Genomic DNA, 22,317 nt, shown 5'->3' on the forward strand with positions numbered 1-22,317 from the left:
CAATTTGTAGGCACATTGTAGTCAGGTGGTACAATAAAGCCTTGAACATGGAATCAGGAAAATCTAAGGTCAAATGTGGTGTCAGACTCTTGGTGTGACTTTGAGCAAATCACTTAATGTCCTTCAGTTTCAGTTCTTCATATGTGAAATGGGGATGATAAATAGCATCTACCTCCCAGAATTTTAAGGATAAAATATTTGTAAAGTATTTCTAGGTTCTCCCACCACCATCATCAACCCCATTCTTAAGTATTTAGTTTATCTATGACTTGTTCAAGATTAAATTGTTTGAGGTTTTATTGTATGAGGATGTATTCTGATGGAAGTGGATTTCTATGACAAAGAGACCTAACTGAGTTTCAATGGATAAATGATGGACAGAAACAGCTACACCCAAAGAAGGAACACTGGGAAACGAATGTGAACTATTTGCATTTTTGATTTTCTTCCCGAGTTATTTTTACCTTCTGAATCCAATTCTCCCTGTGCAACAGGAGAACTGTTCGGTTCTGCAAATATGTATTGTATCTAGGATATACTGCAACATATTTAACATATATAGGACTGCTTGCCATCTTGGGGGGGGTGGAGGGAGGGAGGAGAAAAAACAAAACATAAGCGAGTGCAAGGGATAATGTTGTAAAAAATTACCCTGTCATGGATTCTGTCAATACAAAGTTATTATTAAATAAAATAAAATTTAAAAAAATTGTTTGAGGTTTAATTTTCCAAAGAGATTTTATTTTTCTAAGATGGATTTTATGTAAAGTCATGATCATTTCCTGACATTTCAGTTTGTAACAAGATTGTATACTTTCTTACAGTGTTAGCTCCATGAAGGCCAGGACTGAATCTCTGTGCCATTGCATTTCTCCTGTTGCTTAACACAATTTTTAAAAAATATTTTATTTCCCCCCAGTCAGTTACATATTAAAACACTTTTTAACTCTTTTTTTAAAGTGTTGAGCTCTTAAATATATAACAGAATACTATTGTTTATGAAAAATGATGAGCCCACAGATTTTTGGAAAAATTAGAAAGACACGTACTGATGCTCGGTGAAGTGAGCAGAATGAGTGAATGGGTACAAAAGTTAATAATCCCTAATCATACTGCACATAGCTCAATAAGAATAAGACTGCAAAATGCTTGCATTGCTCTTTTAAATGTCTTGCCACAGTTTTGATAGTGCAACCTTTGATAAAAGGTCGTTATGATAATTAAGGCTGAAACTATCATGTCTATCCTTTACTGTGTTCTCTAATGCCCTAAGACACAGAAAATACAAGAGAAAACGTTAGCCATAGTAAAAGGGAAACTAATTTAGTCATGGTTTACATTTTTCCCCTTAGTGAAAAGATTTTATAGTACCTGCAAAAATATATGAACTATGCTTAACCAACTGCAGATGTACATCACAATTGCTATGATAAGCAACTTGTAAGGAAGTATATGAAGAAAAATAATATGGTATTGGATTCATGACCCAACTATTGGCAATGAGAATCTCTTAATCGTGGCCTTGAAAAGTCAAATTCAAATTGCTTATGTTAGTTGGTGGTGGTCTTGTGGTTTCGCTTTTTGCAGGGAGATCAGCCTAATGTATGTCATTAGCTGTGGTTGCTTCCCATATATTAACATTGAAAAAGCTGAAGGTAAACATAATATAATAAGCTTGGGAATCAGGAGATATGAGTTATACATATAACTAGTATTTTGGAACTAGTCATGAACCTATGGAATCACTTCTGAGAATCTGCTTTTTAATTTGTAAAATGGGGATATGTGTTGGTGTCTGTGATTGTCATGAGGAAAATATTTTGCAAATATTAGAGCACTATTATTAGAATAATTGACCATTTTAGCACAACTGTTAACAGTCTTGGTAAACTAAAGAGTACAGTATTGGTAAACTAAAAAAAATATGAATTATGTATGGTTGGTCATGTAAGCATTTGATAAATTTCAAAAGAAAACTTGCAGACCTACAGACTGTTGAAGAGAGGATGGTTTTTCATTTCTTCTCTGGAACCAAGATTGGTCACTACAGTTACTTAGGACATGTCTTTGTTCTTTGGGTAGTCACTGTGTATATTTTTCTTGTATTCTATCTGGTTCATCAAGGAATACTAGAAGGGAAGGGGGAAAAGAGGATTAGTCAGTGCTGGGGTGATAGAAAGACTGAGGAATAGAGAGAGTAGAGGTCTTGATGAAAACTAGGTCAAAGCAGAAGGAAAGGTGGAATGATAAAAAAAAAAAAAGATGATAAGATAAATTAATGACCAAGGACGTGGAAATATTTGTGAGTGATGTAAAGGTAAAGATGGGACCATCTTCTTGTTGAGTGGATCATAGGATTGGAATAGATTGAGGGACTGGGACTTTCATATATTTGAACGAGTATTAGTATATATTTTGAAGTTTACTCTTAAGTGTGAAGATTGGTATGGAAAGGAAGACTAAACCAGACACTGATTTCCTTGAGGAAAGAAGAATGTTCTGGGGGTAAAGGGGCAGGTGATCTATAGAAAACAGCCATGGGCATCTGGATTACCTGATAAATTTGGATAATGTGAACCTTATAGTAGAAGAGTTGTTTATTTAAGTGATAGAAGAAGCCTTGATTTGGAAGTGGCAGTTGGGAGCAAGGAGTTAATATTATGATTCTCCCACTCACATGAATTAGGTATTAGCAAAAGGGTACACATTACTAGAAAGAGTGTCTTTGGGAGGGAACCATGTTTCAGTAAGGGCCAAAATATGGAAAGTTAGAGAAAAAGATTTAGTATGAAAAAAAAAGTTAATTATGGAGCAATAATTCTAAAGGGCCCATTGGAAGGGAATGGTGGTAGGCTTTGAGGTGGGTGGGTATGAGACAGCAAAAGTCAAGGATAAGGAATAGGTTTGTATATGAGCAATTGAAGGTTTTACCTAAGTTTGTTACCAGTCTTAGAGGAACTATATCCTAGTCCTGAAGCAATTGGTAATTTGTGATTGCTGAATGATCTTTGAAAAATTGTGGAGCACAGAACAAAATATTAGAAGATTGGGGAAGGCTGTGCATACTCTTTGATCCAGCAGTGTTACTACTGGGCTTGTATCCCAAAGAGATTTTAAAAAAGAGAAAGGGACCTGTTTGTGCAAGAATGTTTGTGGCAGCCCTCTTTGCAGAAAATGGAAACTGAGTGGATGCCCATCAATTGGAGAATGGCTGAATAAATTGTGGTATATGAATATTATGGAATGTTATTGTTCTGTAAGAAATACCAGCAGGATGATTTCAGAAAGGCTTGGAGACACTTATATGAACCGATGCTGAATGAAATGAGCAGGACCAGGAGATCATTATGTACTTCAACAACAATACTATATGATGATCAATTCTGATGGACATGGCCCTCTTTCAACAATGAGATGAACCAAATCAGTTCCAGTAGAGCAGTAATGAACTCAACCAGCTACACCCAGCGAAAGAACTCTGGGAGATGACTATGAACCACTACATAGAATTCCCAATCGCTCTATTTTTGTCCGCCTGCATTTTTGATTACCTTCACAGGCTAGTTGTACATTATTTCAAAGTCCGATTCTTTTTGTACAGCAAAATAACTATTTGGACATGTATATATATATATATATTGTATTTAACTTATACTTCAACATATTTAACATGTATTGTCAACCTGCTATCTGGGGGAAGAGGTGAGGGGAAGGAGGGGAAAAGTTGGAACAAAAGGTTTTGCAATTGTCAATGCTGAAAAATTACCCATGCATATATCTTATAAATAAAAATTTATAATAAAAAAATAAATTAAAAAAAAAAAAAGAAGAAGATTGGGGAAGGGAAAGTCTCCTAGTTTTTCACCAAAGGAAAGAACTCTTGATATCAACTTTTGACAGAATTTCAGAATTTCAGAATGTTATTGAGATAGTTTGTGAAAACTTTTATCTTTTTTTTTTAGATTAAAAGTATTTTTTTATTTGCTTTTGTTTTAAATTTCAATAGTATTTTATTTTTCCAATTATAAACATAATTTTCAACATTCATTTTTTGTTAGATTTTAAGTTCCAAATTTTTTTCCTCTTTCTCCCTTTTTCAAGATAGTAAGCATGTTATAAATGTATAATCTGATATAGGTATAAATACATAATCATTTTAACCATATTTCCATATTAGTCATGACATTTAATCTTTAAAAAAAACATTGTTCCATTTGACAGATGACTGTAAGTCATAGAGTTCTACAGTCTTTGAAGAATCAAAGTTGAGGATCACCCAGTAGGTTATTGTCAGGCTTGAGTAATGACATAATAAACTAGGAATTATTGTCAAAATTTTATAAAAGATATCATTAAAGAAATGTGATTTTTAAAAAGATGAAATATCACTTGGAGCAAAGAATAATTGAGAGCCTTGTGTTCCATTGATATCATGGTGGTGTTAAGAGAATGCAGTGAAAACTCCCAGCATGTTGGGTGGACACTTCTCCCTCCCCTTGTGGCAGATTCTAGGAGAAGATATAGATAGGAGTGGTACAGGATCAACCTGCATGGTTGAGTACGATCTTCATAATTAGAGGGAATGCTTACAGTGATAAGATCATATATCATTCGAATGATTGTGAACATTTAAAAAAAGAAGTAATAAGAGCCAGTGTAGCTTTGGCAGTAACAATAATGATAATAATAGCAGTTAACATGTATAAGGTTCAAAATGTATTTTACATTTATTATTTGTCTTCACAACAAATCTGCAAGTTGGGTGCCATTATTATCCCTGTTCTACAAATGAAACCAAGGCCAACTGACATGAAGTGACTTGTCAAGGGTCATATAACATTATAACTAGTAAGAAAGATTTTAACCCAGATCCTCTTGATCTGCTATACTAAACTGCCCCTGAGAAAAGGTCATGTTAGACAAGTCTCATTTGTTTTGTTTTGGACTGGAATGGGCAATGTCATAGCATACACCTTTATTTCAGTAAGCCATTTGACAAAATTGCTCATGTTATCTTTGTGATCAAAATATAGGCTACTTGGGTATATTGAGGTCTAGTTGAGTGACTGGATCCAAAAAAGAATCTTTAACAGAGTGATTTCAACTTGGAAGATAGAGTTCTTGGGATCTGATCACAGCCCTTTATTATTTGTCATTTTTCTTCCATGAATCAGATGAAAGCAGAGATGTATGTGATGATGTAGGTTGAGTTAGGAAAAAACACAGTCTTTAGAATCAGGAAGCTTGGGTTCATATTTCCTTCTCTGCTGTGTATTACCTATAAAATTTTGGTCAATTAAATCCCCTGAGTTAGTTTTCTCAACTGTACATTGAAGAGATCTGATTAAATGTCCTCTAAAGTCTCTTCTAGTTCTAGAACTAGGATTCTCTGATCTTGTGACAAATAATTATCACATTTCAGATGATGATGTGAAGCAGGAAATAAAGTTAGCACATTGGAGAGCAACCTGGGTCCCAGACAATCTCCCTAAGTTATTTTAACTGGCCAAATCTACTAAGATGAAATTTAATAAAAGTAAATTTGAAGTTTTAATCTTGGGTTAAAGGAATCAGTTATACAAATATAGTGTAGGTGATGTGTGGTTTGAACAAAGAAGTGGCTCTTACAAAACAGTTTTAGGGGAAAGGAGATTTTAAGCTCAATAGGTGTCAATAATGTAACAGACCAATCCTAAAAGCTGCCACGATCTGAATCTCCATTGAGAAATTCTTAATTTCCAGAGCATGGGAAGTTTTCTTGTTTCTTCTGTCCTGGTCAGACCACATACAGAGTATGTGTGGTTCTGGGCACTATATTTTATGAAGGATACTGCAAAGCTGGAGAATGTCCAGAGAAGGGTGGTCAGCATTGTGAGGGTATCCGGCATACTTCCTAAAGTAGCCCTTGACACATACTTTAACCATACCTCCATGGGTTACAGCAGTGAATAACATTGAACTATAAACGAAAGTTTGACTAAATCATAATAAAAAGGATTGGTAAATCTTGTGCCAGCCACCACGGTCATATGATTAACCCAAATTAACAGAAGAACGACATAAAGTATGTTAAAGCATTCACTTCACTAAATAAAGTTAAAGCTCAGTTGTGCTATTATTAGAGACCATGCTGCCATCAACCAGTCCTGAATACGTCTTAAGTTGCTCATATATTGACCACAAAGAAAACGAGCAATTTTGTCAAGTGGCTTTAAAGGAATTAGAAATATTGAACCCAGAGATTAGCAGTTTTATTATCTAATGAGCTGTTGTGTGCAAGATACTTTAGACTTGCTGAATATGACCCCAAAGGAAGAACTGGAAAAACGGAGAAGTTACAGAGTTTGGTAGATTTGTTTGTTCTTTTTTTACAATTAGAACAATGCCAAAGTGCAATGGGCCACATCTGGGTGTCATAGTCTTCTCTGTCACTAAAGGTCTTCAAATTGAGACTAAATGATCATTTGTTGGAGGCTTTCTCTCTTTAAGTATAGGTTGCTCTAGGTGACCTCTGGGTTCCTTTACTACTCTGATTCTGTGGCTTGCTCCAAATTAAAAAAATAGTAACTGGTTGAACCATTATTTAGAATTTATCCTGATCACCAGGCTTGAAGCTCCTTCTGTTATATCATTCTGAATCAGAAAACCTTGGAATAAATCCCATTTCATTCCTTACTTGACATTTGACTTTGAATAAGTCTACCTAACATAAAAGTTCTTAACATATCCCCATGTGAATTTGTTTGTTTGCATTTATACACACACACACACACACACACACACACACACACACACACAGTATTTCAGCATAGGCTTTTTAAAATAATCTTATGTACTTTGTTTTATATATTTGAAGTCATTCTGAGAAAGGGATTCATGAGACAAAAAAGATTTAAGAACTCTTGCTTTTCTTGGAAAGACTTACATGAACTGATGATGAGTAAAGTGAGCAGAACCAGAACACAGTAACAACAAGATTATATAATGATCAATTATGATAGACTTAGCTTTAGTCTTTATCTGGTTCTCTTTCCTCCTTTTTTGGGTAGAAGTCCTTGTTCCTATCCCTCTTTTATTAAATACCTACTGTATGCTGGGCACTATGCTCCCAGAGGTCCTTATGAGGTCCTTGAGAGCCTCATAATCTAGTGGGTGGGGGAGGGAACAACTAGCAAAGAACTGTACAGATAAGCCATGTACAGAATAAAGTCATAAAAATAATAGTATTTTTCTCTAGGAAAGGGAGAGTGGTGGAAGATCATTTTGGACTCAAACATTTTAAACATGAATGTTAAAATTTTTTTAAAATGCAATTGGGAAATATTTCATAGAATAAATAAAAACTTCTTTTTTTGAGTGATATTAAGCTTTTTTATTGAATGCAGATTGAAGCATATTATTTTCACTTTTTGTTTGTTTACTTTTTCTTCTCATGGCTTTTCTCTTTTGTTCTCTGATTTTTCTTTCACAACATGACAAATATGGAAATATGCTAAAAATGATTGTACATGTATAATCTATAAAAAGATTGCTTGCTGTCTTGGGGAGGGGAAGTTAAAGAAGAAGGGAGAAAAAAATTGGAACTCAAAATCTTACAAAAATGAATGTTGAAAACTATATAATTGGAAAGTATTATAATACTATGGATTTAATTTTAAAAAACCCTCTTGCTTTATTAGCAGTAATCTACTCTTTAAAGCTGAAGCCTTAAGATATAAAGTCATTATGCTACCCATTACTGAACCTCAGTTTTCTTCAAATTTGTAAATTGATCATGCTTATACATGTTCTCCTTATGCTGCAAGTTATTTTGTTTTTGGTAACTAAAATGAAATTGTGCATATAAAAGGGCTTTGTAAATTGTACAAATGTAGAAGATTAATATTTTTAATTTAATCATTTAAAAATTTAAATATGTTCAGAAGAATTATACACCAGAATTTACATACTGGATTTTACATACTGGATACTGGTCATTGCCACTTTTTTTTTTTTAAAGAGAACTCTATGGTTTCTTGTCATCAGGTGTGGTTATTCTGTGCACTTCACCTGCACACAAAGATGATCAGACTCTTGATTTCAGTTGTCCATAACAGTTTGAACTATGTAAGCCAGGATTCTGAGTTCTTCTCTCTGACCCCTGCTCATTTATTTTTCCTCTCTCTCACTTCTTAACCTGTTCTTGGTCTGTCTTTTGACTTGCAGGTACTCCAACTCTCTTTGCCGAGTCCATTGCCTATTTTGACCTCATTCTCTTCATCTGGAATCTTGACCTTAGACTTCATTATGTTGTACACTTTACTGTAATGTCATCTCCCAGATTTCCTGCCCTTTTGTCTCCTTGTTTATACCTTGCCAAATTCCAATTCTTTGTGATCTCAATCCATTTTCTTTATTCCTGCCTCTCTGTTACTGGAGGAAGTTACTCACCTCAGTTGAGTGGATGCAAATGTATAGCATTCCTGTTCTTCAAGTCACTCTCTGTGGCAATCTTCACAGCAGCTGTGCAGAGTGGTGACTTTTCTTTTTAGACAGCTGTACAGCCCTTTCCCTGCAACTCTCCCATCAGGTAATATCACCTCATACTCTGCTCAGAAATTAGCCAGCACTTGTTGTGATCTCTCCTTCTTTCCACTATTACACCTCAAAATTGTTCTTTACCATTTCCCAGTCCTTTCTCCTTTGCTTAATTCTTTGATGAAGAGGTTGCTTTTTTCTTTGTTAAGTCCTTCCCCTCTACTTATTAGACCTTTGATCCCATCCGCTTTCATTTGTTTCTGGGAATTTGCCCAGATTAATCATCCTGTCTTCCTCTCTAATATTCACTTTCTTCTTATACACTGACTTCTTTTGTGCTGCGATAAAGGTGTCTAGGCTTCCTACATTCTCTTAAAAAAAAAATGTCATCTGGCCCTGCTAATCCCCTTAAGCTATTGTCCTATTCTCTGTCTTTCCTGTTAAAGTGCTAGCATAAGTCATTCATTCCTTCCCACCCTTTGAAGGAGCCTTTACTGTGTGGAAGGTTCTAGGCCCACCTGCCTTTTTCTTCTTTACCCTAGATTCAAAAGCATGGATTTAAAAAACATGCTTGCTCTCCTCCTGGCTCATCCTGGAGCTTCCCTCAGAACCTGGGGCCTCCCTTGTTCAGAAATAGTCTACTCTGCCTTTCTTGTTCTGGAATGTCCCTTCCCAAAACCTGCACCTTTCCCCGTTGGCGAGTTCCTCCTGGGACTTCTGTCTTGTGGAAGGTGCCCTCCCCCACTGGCTATCCTTTTTTCCTTTCATGTGTTCCTTAAGGGCAGGGGTTTTCTTTCTTTTTGCTTGTGTTTATCTTATTTACACAGAGCACTACACATAGTAAGCAATCACTTAATAAATTCTTCCTTCCCCTTCTCGCCACACTCCCTCTTTCCTTCTGACCATCCTTCTTCTTTCTCTTCATCTTTCTTTCCTTTTCCTCCCTCTCCCTTTCTTCCTTTCCTGAAATTGCTGTTTTGAGGATTACCAATATCTTAATTGCTAAAGCTAAGATTTTTTCCCCCCTCATAATTAACTTCTCTGTAGTTGTTGACACTGTTTATTAACTATGTTTCCCCCCAGGTTTTGTAACACCATTATCTCCCGATCTTCTTCCAATATTCATCAGACTCCATAAGATATGGATATGTCCTATCCACTAAATATGGGTGTCACTCCAGGTATCTATTCCTGGACTTCTTTCTCTCTCTATTTTTTTTTTTTTGCTGAGGCAATTGGGGTTAAGTGATTTGCCCAGAGTCACACAGATAGGAAGTGTTAAGTGTCTGAGATCACATTTGAACTCAGGTCCTCCTGACTTCAGGGCTGGTGCTCTATCCACTGTGCTACCTAGCTGCCCCCGACTTCTCTTTATTTACTTTCTTGGTGGTCATCAGGTATCCCTTTCCTAAACTCCAGATTGAAATCATCAGCTCACAGTAGGACATACCTGTATTTTAAACTTGATGTGTATAAAGTGAAATGCATCTTTCATCTTAAACCTTTTTCTGGTCTTCCCAACTTACTAATGCCTTCCATTTTAAGTGAGCTCTGTGTTATTTTATTTATAGCTGTCTCCTGTCAATGAGGTGGTCCTGGATTACTAGGTGGGATTGGCTGAGAAAATCAGAAATATTGATAAGATTATAATACTCTCTGAGGCAAGTAGGGAAGGGTGCTGATGGGGATCTGCCCACCCTTGTAGAAGTCTTGGGAAACCCCAGCTTACAGTATCCAGTTGTATGTCAAACCCGTGAGATGAAATTTCCCCTATAAATCTGTCCCTGGCCATCTTTGCTGAATTCCTTTCGGGTTAGCTCCCCTTGAAGTCTGCCTCCTCTCATCCCCTCCCCCAAGCCTTGGGTACCTTTTTCTTTCTTATAGCTAATTCTTTTAGGGGCTACACTCTTCTGTGGATGTGGCCTGCCCCCAACCTCATGGAGGATTCCCTTTCTCTTGGTTAATTGTGTGTTCCATGAGGAAACTTTTCCCTTATTGTTAATCTTCCTTGCTAAGTGTATGCTCTCCCAAACCTATTTCATATTTACTACTCCTGGGATCTGTAACTTCCTCTTGTAAACCAGCCTGTCTTTTGCCAAAGAGACCATTGTGACTTTATTACTTGACCAAACCCCGACATTTGGTGAAGCTTAAAGAGGACTAGGACTGTTTTTGCTTTGTTTTTCATGCCTAACATACCCCGGTGCCCATCACACAGGAAGCACTTTTTAAAGCTTGTTGAGGGACTGAAACTGCCCCTTCTTTTCCTCACTGAACTGTTTCTGCTGAATGTAGTTTACTAAGTTCTAGGAACTTGTTAGGCTCTAGTGAATAAAATACAAAAGTGAAGATCCCTGCATTCTAATAGAAAAGGGCACAGCTGCCAAAATAGTATTTCTGCAGCGTAGGATGTGGGCAAGGCAGTCTCTGCTGAAGAAGTGGCACTGCCTGCCCGATGCCTCTGGAGTAACTCACTTGTCTGGCTTTGGGATTCCTTTACAGTTTGAACAGTAATCTGTGATCTGGCCTCTTTGTTTTCCTTATATGTGATATTTTGTTACTTAGGTTTGCACAGTATTTCCTCACTATCAGAACACTTTCCCTTATTTCTCCTACTTCTTGAATCCCTGGTTTCATTCACGCTACCTTCCTTTCCCTGCCATATAGTTGGTAGCAATCTACTTTTACTATGTCTTGGAATGTTGTACCATTTCCAAAAAATGTAAGCTCTCTGAAGGCGGGTATTGTATTTCTTCAGGAATAGTCCTTGTTAGATGATAGGTACTTGCGTGTTTGTTGGTTAAATCAGGTTTTATTTCACTTGGACTATGATGTTTTGTCTTTCAGATTTCTTTATTCTGATGAAGTTCAGATTGGACCAGAGACTGTTATGACCACACTTTATACAGCTAAAAAATATGCTGTTCCTGCTCTTGAGGCACACTGTGTGGAATTTCTAAAGAAAAATCTCCGTGCTGATAATGCTTTCATGCTTCTAACACAGGTATGTTTTGTTTCATACTTTATTTTTAGCCATATGAAAGCTTTATTTATTATGTGGCCATTTGCAGTTTGTTGACTGAAAACAAGTTGTAAGCATTCTTATCAAAATAGCAAGCGGGCATTTGTGTTTAGGGGGAGAGAAAGAGGATGTTTAGTTTCATGTAATATTATTGGGGAAACTATTACATGATTGAAATGATATAAAATTTAAAATTGTACTCTTCTTAATAAGGAACTCTTTAGGAAAGGTCCTGGTTACAAAGTAGAAGGAATTGAATTCTAGCTTACAAGCTAGAAATTTCAATCACAATTTGGAAACCAAATGGCCCATTGTCTACTACTTTCTCAGGCATCTCAAGAGTCTAGTTTTAGGTTGTTAGCTCCTTTGGTATAATACAACACGTGGATTGTCCATAAAAACTTTTCCTATTTAAGCATAATTCTGAAAATGCACTTTTATTAGGAGTTATAAAGAGATAATTGCTTGGAGACAGAGTCCTACAATATGAATCATTCACTGGAATATTAGGTTCCAACTTAAATGTCATATAAAGGAGTTTATAACATAGAACAAATAGACATTTCAATTTAAAACATTTTTATATTCCAGGAACAATAGCTATTTCTTAGAGGGTTGGATGATCCTCTAAATTTCTGTTGATAGGAAAAATTAAATATAAGAGCAGAGGGTCCACTGGAAATCCTTAGTATAAAACATGTAAGGTAGAATAACAGAAAATAAATTCGGTGCATATATTTATAACATACTCACTACATGCATGAAAATGGTAGGAATTTGCATACTGGATAAAGTTACCAGTTATCCTAGGGCTTAGTTTTGTTATTGTTTCTGCTTAATCTAATATAGAAAACATTTTAAGAAAAAAAATTAAAAGAAAATATTTAGTTTAACCCCTAGGATCTTAGAACTGGGAGCATCCTCCTTGAATTATTATCCTCTTTCTGCTTCAGTTCTTAACTTTCTTCTCCCTTCCTATCATCATTCCTTCATCTCCCCTTCTTCCAATTCTCAATTTGTCACCATTGTCTTACCCTTTCACTTTAAGGATATTGTTCACAGATTTGTCAAGGTCCCAGAATTTGTAGCAGAGTTGGAACTGGAATCCAAATCTCATAATTTTCATTCTCTCGCTCTTACCACTTCTTTGTATTAAAGGACAAGACTTCAGATGTTCGTGACTATTTGGTCTCAGAATTATGTGTTCAAAGAAAGTTCTTTATATTCCTTTCAGAGTATTTATATTTCAAGGAATTAAATCTTCATTAAAATCTACTCATTTCTTTTAATACTCCTTAGCCCATGACTGACCAGAAATGTAAGTAGCTGCCCAAAACTGATTTCTAAGGATTAGATCTTCAGATCACTCTGCCTCTGGCTTTTTTTTTTTTTTTTTTTTTGATTTTGGGAATTTGGAACAAAAGGCAAATACATTTACACTTGATATATGGTAGGTAGTAGATCATATATATTTGAACCAGGGCAATATCATTATGAAAGAAATATTTTTAAAAATAAACTGTACCGATATCTTTTATTTTTTATATCACCAGAATTTCTTCCAATGTCCCCCACCATCTCCTAACCCTTCTCAGAGAGCAATATCATATATTAAATAACATTTTTTAAAAGCAGAGGAAAAAAAGAAGAAAAAAATCAACAAAACTGATCAGTACATCAAAAAAGACTGAAAATATATGCCGTATACCATACCCACAGACCTCTCACCTCTCCAAAAGAGTGGGGTCTTCTCATATTTTTTCTTTGAAATCATGCTTGTTCTTTACAATTTCATAGCATTCATTTGTGATTATTTTGTAGTCTTTCCAGTTACATCGTCTTACTCTTGTCTATATTGTTTTCTTGGCTCTGCTTAATTTACTCTGCATCAAATCATGTAAAATCTTTGCATGTTGGCCTTTTATTCATCATAATTGATCTCACAGCCTGAATTATATTAAAATGAAATTGGGAAATGTTTTAACAAAATAAAATATAATACAACACAGATAATGTCAGTTTATTATTTTCTAAATCAAAATACAGCCCATAGAAATCTGTTTCTATTTGAGTTTGAAACTATTATCTTATAGCAAAGGAATATTCCATTACATTTTTGTATCACAATCTGTTAGCCATTTCTTAATAAAGGACATTTCCTTTGTTTCCAATACTCTCCTACAATAAAAAATGTTGAGATAAATATCTTGGTTTGGGAGATTTTCTTCTTCTTTTTTTAATGTTTATTTTTCAACATTCGTTTTTTAAAATACTGAGTTCCCAATTCTCTTCTAAGGCCCTCCCTCATTCATTTAGAAGGCAAAGTGATACAAATTACAAATGTGAAGTCATGTAAAGCATATTTCCATATTAGCTATGTGGGGAAAAAAATAATGACAAAAGTATGCTTCAATCTGCTCTCAGAATTCATCGCTTCTTTCTCTGCAGTGGGATAGCATTTTTCATCATGAATCCTTTGGAATTATCTTTGATCATTGTATTGATTATAGTAGCTAAGTTTTTCACAGTTGATCGTTAAAATATTTCTCTTAAAAAGATGTGTGTTTTTCTAGTTCTACTCACTTCACTTTGCATCAGTTCATAAGTCTTCCCAGTATTTCTAAAAGCATGTTCTCCTCATTTTTTATAACACAAAAGTATTCTATCACAATCATCTACCACACCCTCAGCCCTTTTCTAGTTAATGGGGATCCCCCTCACTTATCTATTCTTTGCCACCACAATAAGAGGCTAAAAATATTTTTGTACATCTAGCTCTTTTCCTTTTTCTTAAAAATTTTTTGAGATCTAGACCTAGTAGTGATAATGCTGGGTCAAAGGAGATTCAGTTTTATAACCCTGTGGGCATAGTTCCAAATTGTTCTCCACAATGGTTGGACCAGTTTATAATTCCACCATCAATTTATTAACATACCTTTTTTTTTTTTATGTTCCCCCTTCCAATACTTATTTTTCTTTACTGTCATGTTAGCCAATATGATAGGTGTAAAGTTATCAAACAACTTCAGAGTTGTTTTAATTTGTATTCCTTGAATATTAGTGATTTTAGAGCATTTTTTCATATGATTGAGAACTTTTATTTCTTCTTTTGAAAACTGCCTCTTCATATCCTTTTATCATTTATCAATTGGGGAATGGTTCATATTTTTTGTTAATTTGGCTTTTTTCCCCAACCTATTTGAGAAATTAGCCCTTTAGCAGAAAACTTTCCTTCCCAAGTTTCCTGTTTTCCTTATAATTTTGGCTGCATTGCATTGGTTTTGTTTGTGCCCAAACTTTTAAATTTCATGTAATCAAAATTGTCTAGCTTATCTCGTATTTGGTCATAAACTCTTTCCTAGATCTGACAGGCAAATTTTTCCCTCTCTTATAACAAAAGTAATAGCAATTTTGCTTTATAACCCATTGTGTCTAAATCATTTACCCCATTTGACTTATTTTGTTATATGCTGTGAGATATTAGCCTGTGCTTAGTTTCTGCCAAACTGCTTTTTAATTTTCCCAGCCGAATAGTGTGTTGCCCCAAAAGCTTGACTCTTTGAATTTGTCAAACACTAGATTACTATGATCATTTACTTCTGTATATTTATATGGTAACTTTCTTCTTTATCAATGGTTTCCTTGGAGTATAAATCTTGTAGTGGAATCTCAAGATTGAAGGGTATGGACATTTTAGTCATGTTACTTGCATCATTTCAAATTTTGTTTTCTCATGTGGTTGTACTGATTTACATCTCCACCAATAATGCCCTAGTGTTCTACAATTTCTCATCTTTTGTGATCTTTGACAGTTTGCAGGATGTAAAATAAAACTTTGGTGTTATTTCAGTTTGCATTTCTTTTAGTGATTTGGAGCATTCTTTCACATGTTGATAGTTTATAATTCTTTTGATAACTATTTGTCTATCTCTTTTAACTATTTATCTTTTGGGGAATGAAAGGGGTCTTTCTAAGGAAGTTCAGCAACATGTGGGTGGCCTAATTAAGGCATGCCCAGCTAAGTTTTCTTTACTTGAGCACAGACTCAAGTCATGGGAATAATCAGTAGACATGGCTTGATCATAATTTCATGATGAAAATTAGTTTGATATACTGAAATTCTGTTTTATCCTTCTAATCAATGCAGTGACCCACCATGATTCCAGAGAACAGAGAGGTACTATCCCACCCACCACCTTTCTGATAGATGGTAGGCTCAGGATGCAAAATGAGAGCTATTTTTGAATAGAACCAATGTAGAAATCTGTTTTGCTTCATTGTACGTGTTTGCTTTAGGGGTTTTGTTTTTCTTCTTTCTTTACCATGCAGACAGATAGATAGAGAAGAGAGACACAGAGAAAATAATTTTTTGTTAATCGAAAAAAAATTCAATTTAAAATATTCTTACTTTATTCCTAACTGTATAGGCCTCTAGAGAATTAAAAAACACACAAAACCTTCAGGAGGCCAATGAAGAAGTATGTTGCATTTTCCTTCATTGCCAAAGCAAATGGATTGTGTTTTGGGGCAGCTTAAACTTCCTGGTATTATCTACAATTATGTTTACTGTAATATATAAGAGAGTCATACTAGCTCATGCTGTGGAGGACTCAGAGAGCAAAAGGTGTTTGCTTCTTGATCACATGACCAATAGTTACTTTTTTCCCCTATGATCCTGTGATCTGGTCCCCAAGCTAGCAACACCCAACCCCCTATCCCCAGCCTCTTTCTTCTTCTTTCCAGTGCTATAGACCAGGGTCTTAGGCTGCAGAAGTTTCTTGGGGCCTCTGTAGCCAGTTCAACAGCAGTGTTTTGTGCTGCAAATATAGGACAGTATAGGACAGTAGAACCAGAGTAAAAGGGACAGGATGTCTCTAAGCTTGAAATAGAATTCAACTTCATATTCTAACTGTCCTCTCCTCCTACAGCCTTGGAGACCTACACACCAAATTAAAAAAAAAATTACCCTTGGCTATAGTGTCACTATTTTGGCCACACTCTGCTGGGCCAGAGAGAACTGATGAACAGGGGGAATGGGACCAGGCCATTGTATGTTGTGGGAAGGAGGGAAGTGTTTTTGATATGTTACTAAGTCTGAGGAAAAGAGCCTAGCATCCATTTGGGGCAAGTTTTGTATTCCCAGAAATTTCTTGAGATAAAGACATATGTGCTACACCTCTTATTGTCTAAAATGACAGGAAAAGATGACGAATGTTGGAGGGAATATGGGAAAACTGGGCCATTTTTATATATATATATATATGTATATATATATATGTATATATATATATATATATATATATATATATATATATATATATATATATATATATTCATTGTTGATGGAGTTGTGAACTGATCCAATCATTCTATAAGTAATTTGGAACTATCCCCGAGGGGCTATAAAACTGTGTATATCCTTTGATCCAGCAGTGTCTGTATTGGACTTAGATCCCAAAGAGATCTTAAAGGAGGGAAAAGAATCTATGTGTGCAGAAATATTTGTGGCAGCCTTTTTTGTAGTGGCTAGAAAGTGGAAACTGATTGGCTGCCCATCAGTTGGAGAATGACTGAATAAATTATTATATATGAATGTGATGGAATATTATTTTTCTATAAGAAATGATCAGCAGGATGATTTCCGAGAGGCCTGGAGGGACTTACATGAACTGATGTGAAGTGAAATGAGCAGAATCAGGAAACCTTTTGTACATGGCAACAAGAAGATTATATGATGATCCATTCTGATGGATATGGCTCTTTTTAACAATGAGATGATTCAGGCCAGTTCCAATTATCTTGTGATGAAGAGAGCCATCTGTATCCCAGAGAGAGGACTGTGGGAACTGAGTGTGGATCACAACTTAGTATTCTCACTCTTTTTGTTGTTGTTTGCTTGTATTTTATTCTTATTTTTTCCGTTTTGATCTGTTTAATCCATTTGATCTTGTGTAGCAAGATAATTGTATAAATATGTATGCATATATTGGATTTAATATATAATTTTACCATGTTTAATGTATATTGGATTACTTGCCATCTCAGGGAGGGGAAAAATTGGAACACAAAGTTTTGCAAGGGTTAATGTTGAAAAATTATCCTGCATATATTTTGAAAATATAAAAGTTTTAATAAATAAAGAAAAAAAGACATATGTGCTTTGAGATCCAGCCCAGGGAATGTAGCATTAGTAGAAAGTGAGCAGTGAGGGGGGAAAAGATTGGAATTATCAAAAACTTCAGGAAAAGAAGAAATCAGAGACTTTGAAGATAAGGAGATGTCAAGAGGGAAAACAGAGTAGACGGAAATAGCTCTTTCAGATCAGCTAATTAATGAGTTCTAGCTTCTGTGATTATATCCTACAAAACATCCAAAACTTCATGAAGAGGATCCTTTGGAATTTGGAAACATGAAAGTACAGCATATTGTTTCAAAGTGGTTTAAAATAAAAATGAAAATTATGAGAGCAAAATTTTGTCTGAACAACAAAAATAATTGATAGAATAGAAAAACTTGAATCAACGGTGCAAGTCTCATTGAGGAAACGAAAGAACAATGGATTAAGAAAGTAAAAACACAGAAATGAAGGTCAATCTGGAAGAAGAGAATCAAAAAACAATAATATTAAAAGAAAGTAGGATCTCTAAAGCAGGTATGCTGATCTTGAAGAGACTGATGTATGGAGACCACCTAAGGATCCTAGGTTTCCCAGAAGAACATTACATCAAATACCCTAACATAATAATGGAAGATATAATGAAAGAGAACTGTCTAAAATTTCCGAACATAGATACTAATAGAAATGATTCTTAGAAATTAATTTCCTCTAGAAAAAAGACAAAAAACTCAAAACTAAGATGGCAAATTGCAAGACATATGTTGGTTAAATTGAAAAATTCATTTCAGAAAACAGTAAGTTCTGAAAATGATCCAGGAGAAAGATTAAATATAAATATATTAAATATAGAGGTAAGAAAATTCAAATAATACAAGACTATTTTATATTCACCAGAAAATGCAAGAAGGAATTATATAATATCTTCCAAAAGGAATAGGATACAGCTCAGGGTAACTTACTCTGCAAATTGGAACTTATAATTATAAATTGGGGGGGGATTACATTCAATAGTAAGAAAGTGTATATGAAACATTCTTGGAAAATGAGACTTGAAGAAATTATTTACTTCTGTAAATACCCCAGACATCATAAATGTAGGAGCATTGAACAAATGCAGCAGAAACAGCAACAGAGAGACAACAAAGAAACCTGTAAGAAGCTTCTTTCTACGTAAATGTACACAAGAGGACAAGGATGAAGATAATAGGGAAGAAGTAGATCTGGAGGAGAAGCAAATCACCTAACTTTAATACATGAAACTAAAAAGCTTTTCTACAGACCCAGCTGAAAAGATGTGGGGGAAAGAGGTAGATGTAAGGCAGCAGGGCACATGGCAAAGGGCCTACATCCTAGGCAGCTAACAGACAGAATGGATCAAGGCTGCCCAGGTATGGGCCCCCTCCCACCTCTGCAGATGTAAGAGTCCCACAGTTAAGGGGCCTGACACTCTCTAGCTGGGGAAGGTGCTTGGTGGTTGTGGCTGATACCCCTGAGAAGGCCATTGTAGGAGGCTCCTTGACATTATCTCTGCCCTCCAACTGACTCCTCTTCCCAACTTCCCAGAATCTTAGGATCACCCCCAACTTCTCCCTTAATTTAACTTGTATATCTCATCGTTAATCAGTTACCTAAACTTGAAATTTCCATTTCTTCAAGTCAAGGTAACATTTATTAAGTATTTACTATGTGCTGGTCCCTGTGCTAAGCACTGGGGAACCAAAGAAAGGCAAGAGACAGTCCTTGATCTCAAGGAGCTAACAGTGTAACAAGCTGTTATGAGGAACAAGCATACAAACAACTATGGATGGACAAGATATCCACAGGATAGAGCCCCAGCTTTAAAGTCAGGAGGACCTAAGTTCAAATCTGACCTCAGACACTTAACATTTCCTGGCTGTGTAATTCTGGGCAAGTCACTTAACCCCAATTGCCTCAGCAAAAACAACAACAAAAAAAGATATCCACAGGTTAGTTTGGAGATATTCCAAAGGGGGAAGGAATTAGCAATATAGGGATTTAATAGAGGCTTCTTAGAGAAGAATGACTTGAGCAAACTCAGGAGCTAGAAGGGCAGGGAGAGTCTTCCATCATTACTCTCAACCCATTCTTTACTCATAGAGTTACCATCCAAGTATGTAGATCTTTTTATCACCTTTTGCCTGGATTATTGTAGTAGCCTTTTCTTTCTTTTTTTGAATATTTGAAGTATAACTTTATTATGCTTTAAGCAAAAAAAGAATATGAATGATAGTCACACCATTTTATCATTGATGGAGCTTTATCAATATTCAATTTGATCTAAAGGAGAACACAATGTAATCCAGAACAGCTGAATGCACAAAATATGTTCAAAATCAGTTCCATACTATGAGTTATACTTTTAAAATTGTTAAATTCATTCCAAAGCCCATTCATCTCCTTCGGTATCTTATATTAAGCACTTGTTGAAACCACAGGACAGTTGCTAATAAAACCATACACTTCTGACACTGGACTCTAGCTTCCTTCCTTAACAGATTGTCATTGTCTTCAGGAAACCTAGTCAGCCTCTAGAAGTGCAGGAGCAGATATGATGACAACGGCCAGTGAGGGTCTATTGCTATACAACTGTGTAGGGATATTCTTACCCACTTGTGTGAGATCGCTATGCCGTTTGGTACATACTTGTAAGTAACTCTTGATGTTACATCAAATATTATAAAGGCACGTTGAATTTGGTTATGACTCTCCCTCAGGTTGCCAGATATCTTTTGGCCAGTCGTATCCCGTATGTTGAATTTAATAGGGATGCTCCTCCCATACAGTGCTCCATTCTCCATCTCTAAGCCTTTGCACAGGCTGTACTTCCCACCTAGAATTCCTGCCTCCCTTACCTTTGGCTCTTGACTCCATGTAGCCTTTCCTGATTCCTGCAGCTGATTCCAGTGCATGACCTCTCAGAAAACTACTGTGTGTATCATCTATGTTCGTGTCTACCTAGTTACATAAATGTTTGTGTCCAATAGAATAGGCAATCCTTAAGGTCTAGGACCGCTTCACTTTTTGTCTCTGTATCCAGTAACTGGCACAGGGCTTGGCATATAGTAAGCACTTAATTAATGCTTATACCTTGATTGATAATTCTGGATTGTCAGACTACAAAAGAATCTTTAATAGAAGGTTAGAGTTTGAAAGGTAGCTTAGGATAGAGACAGAAATTTGTCAGAGGTTCTAGATGTCTGGACTCCATTCACACACCTCACCCTTACTCTGTTGTTTTTTAAACAGATTAAGAAGCTTTAGAACTCAAGGGCTGTGGAATTAATCTATTTAGAAACAAAATCATTACATGTCTAGCCTGTAAAAATGCTTTATCAAAGCCATGGAATTGAGTTCTCTTGTTATAGAAAGGTATGTTTGGGATACCTTAGTTGAGATTATTGGAAAACCTAAGGTTTCTTGTGCACTCTTTTCTCTTATTTGAAGTGAAGTAGTCTTCTGATTCACTTGCAAGGAAGTGGTTTTCTTGGTTCCTTAGAAGAAAGATGCTATGTATTGTTAATGAATGTAGACACTTGAAAAGGGGCTGTTGAGGAATATGATATACAGGATCTGTGCTGCTTAATTGAAAATTCTTTAAGGTGTTTGTGATTGTGGTTTTTCTTTCACTTTCTCTACTTGGATTTGTTAATTTGCTGTTCTTTTAAGTGATGTTTAATTAAACTCTCTTCTCTCCTATCATTTAAAACAAAACAAAAGAAAAGCCCTGACTTTTCACTTGCTAAAGTCATTTACTCTGTTGTACTTTTTGCTAGGAGGGGAGAGAAAGTGGGGTTTCTTAGAGGCAAAAATCTAATAATTCCACTTTATAGATCAGAGAGCAAGAGATACCTATCTAGCAACAAGCGTCCATCACATCAGTGTCACCACTAACTCTCCCCTTACCCTCCCACCAAGAGCACCAGCAAGTCACAGGACATTTCACCTGATCACACCTTTCTGAAGAGCAAGGGACTCAAGGTATGAGCCTGGCTCTTCTGCTCCATTTCTGAAGTGCTCTTAGAAACAGGCTGCTTTTCCTCTGCCCATCCAAGTTGTCTTCTGTCAGGCACATTTCACTTTATTCGAATTGTTCCCTTTTTTATGGTCTAGTAAGGAGGCTACCTGGCCCATTGATCAAACTGGAAAGAGTTGTGTGGCTTGAGCCCTGGAAATGCTGGGGACTACTCTTCTGAGTCTGGCGCTGATATTCAGTGCCCTTGGGCCACATCACTTACTATCTACCTTTAATCTCCTTATCTATAAAAAGGAGGAGAGAATCCTTGCAGTACCTGCAGTAAAGGGGTCCTTGTGAGGGAAGTGTCCTATGAACTATTAACTGTAATAGGTCAAACTATGGAAGCTTCTTTAAAAGTCATTATCATCAGTAGACTTGGAGGAAGAATTATTGTATAAGATTGATTTGTCATGATTTAACTAAAACTAAATTCCCAGAAAAGTACACAGGTCATCACCTCTCCAGTATGGCATAACTGTAATTTCCCACACCCAATGCAATATGTGATTTATCTTTTAAAAAAAAAAAAAAAGTATTTTTGTTTGCTTATTTTGCTTTTCCTGAATAATTTACTACTGAAGTTGAAAGCTGCTTTCTGCCTCTAACCCTTGGCTTGTATACATG

At 35.8% G+C, this 22,317-nt stretch overlaps 1 protein-coding gene across 1 annotated transcript in view; it reads left to right on the plus strand.

Moving 5' to 3' along the window:
- Window positions 1–22,317, plus strand: part of BTBD2 (BTB domain containing 2) — a 57,638-nt gene that overhangs the window by 26,951 nt on the left and 8,370 nt on the right. Inside the window, exon 3 of the mRNA XM_051972252.1 lies at window positions 11,365–11,521. Within this exon, the coding sequence (XP_051828212.1) occupies window positions 11,365–11,521 (157 nt within the window). The remainder of the gene's footprint in view (window positions 1–11,364; window positions 11,522–22,317) is intronic.

The sequence above is a fragment of the Antechinus flavipes genome, chromosome 1, assembly GCF_016432865.1.
Source record: "Antechinus flavipes isolate AdamAnt ecotype Samford, QLD, Australia chromosome 1, AdamAnt_v2, whole genome shotgun sequence".
Classification (NCBI taxonomy): Eukaryota; Metazoa; Chordata; class Mammalia; order Dasyuromorphia; family Dasyuridae; genus Antechinus; species Antechinus flavipes.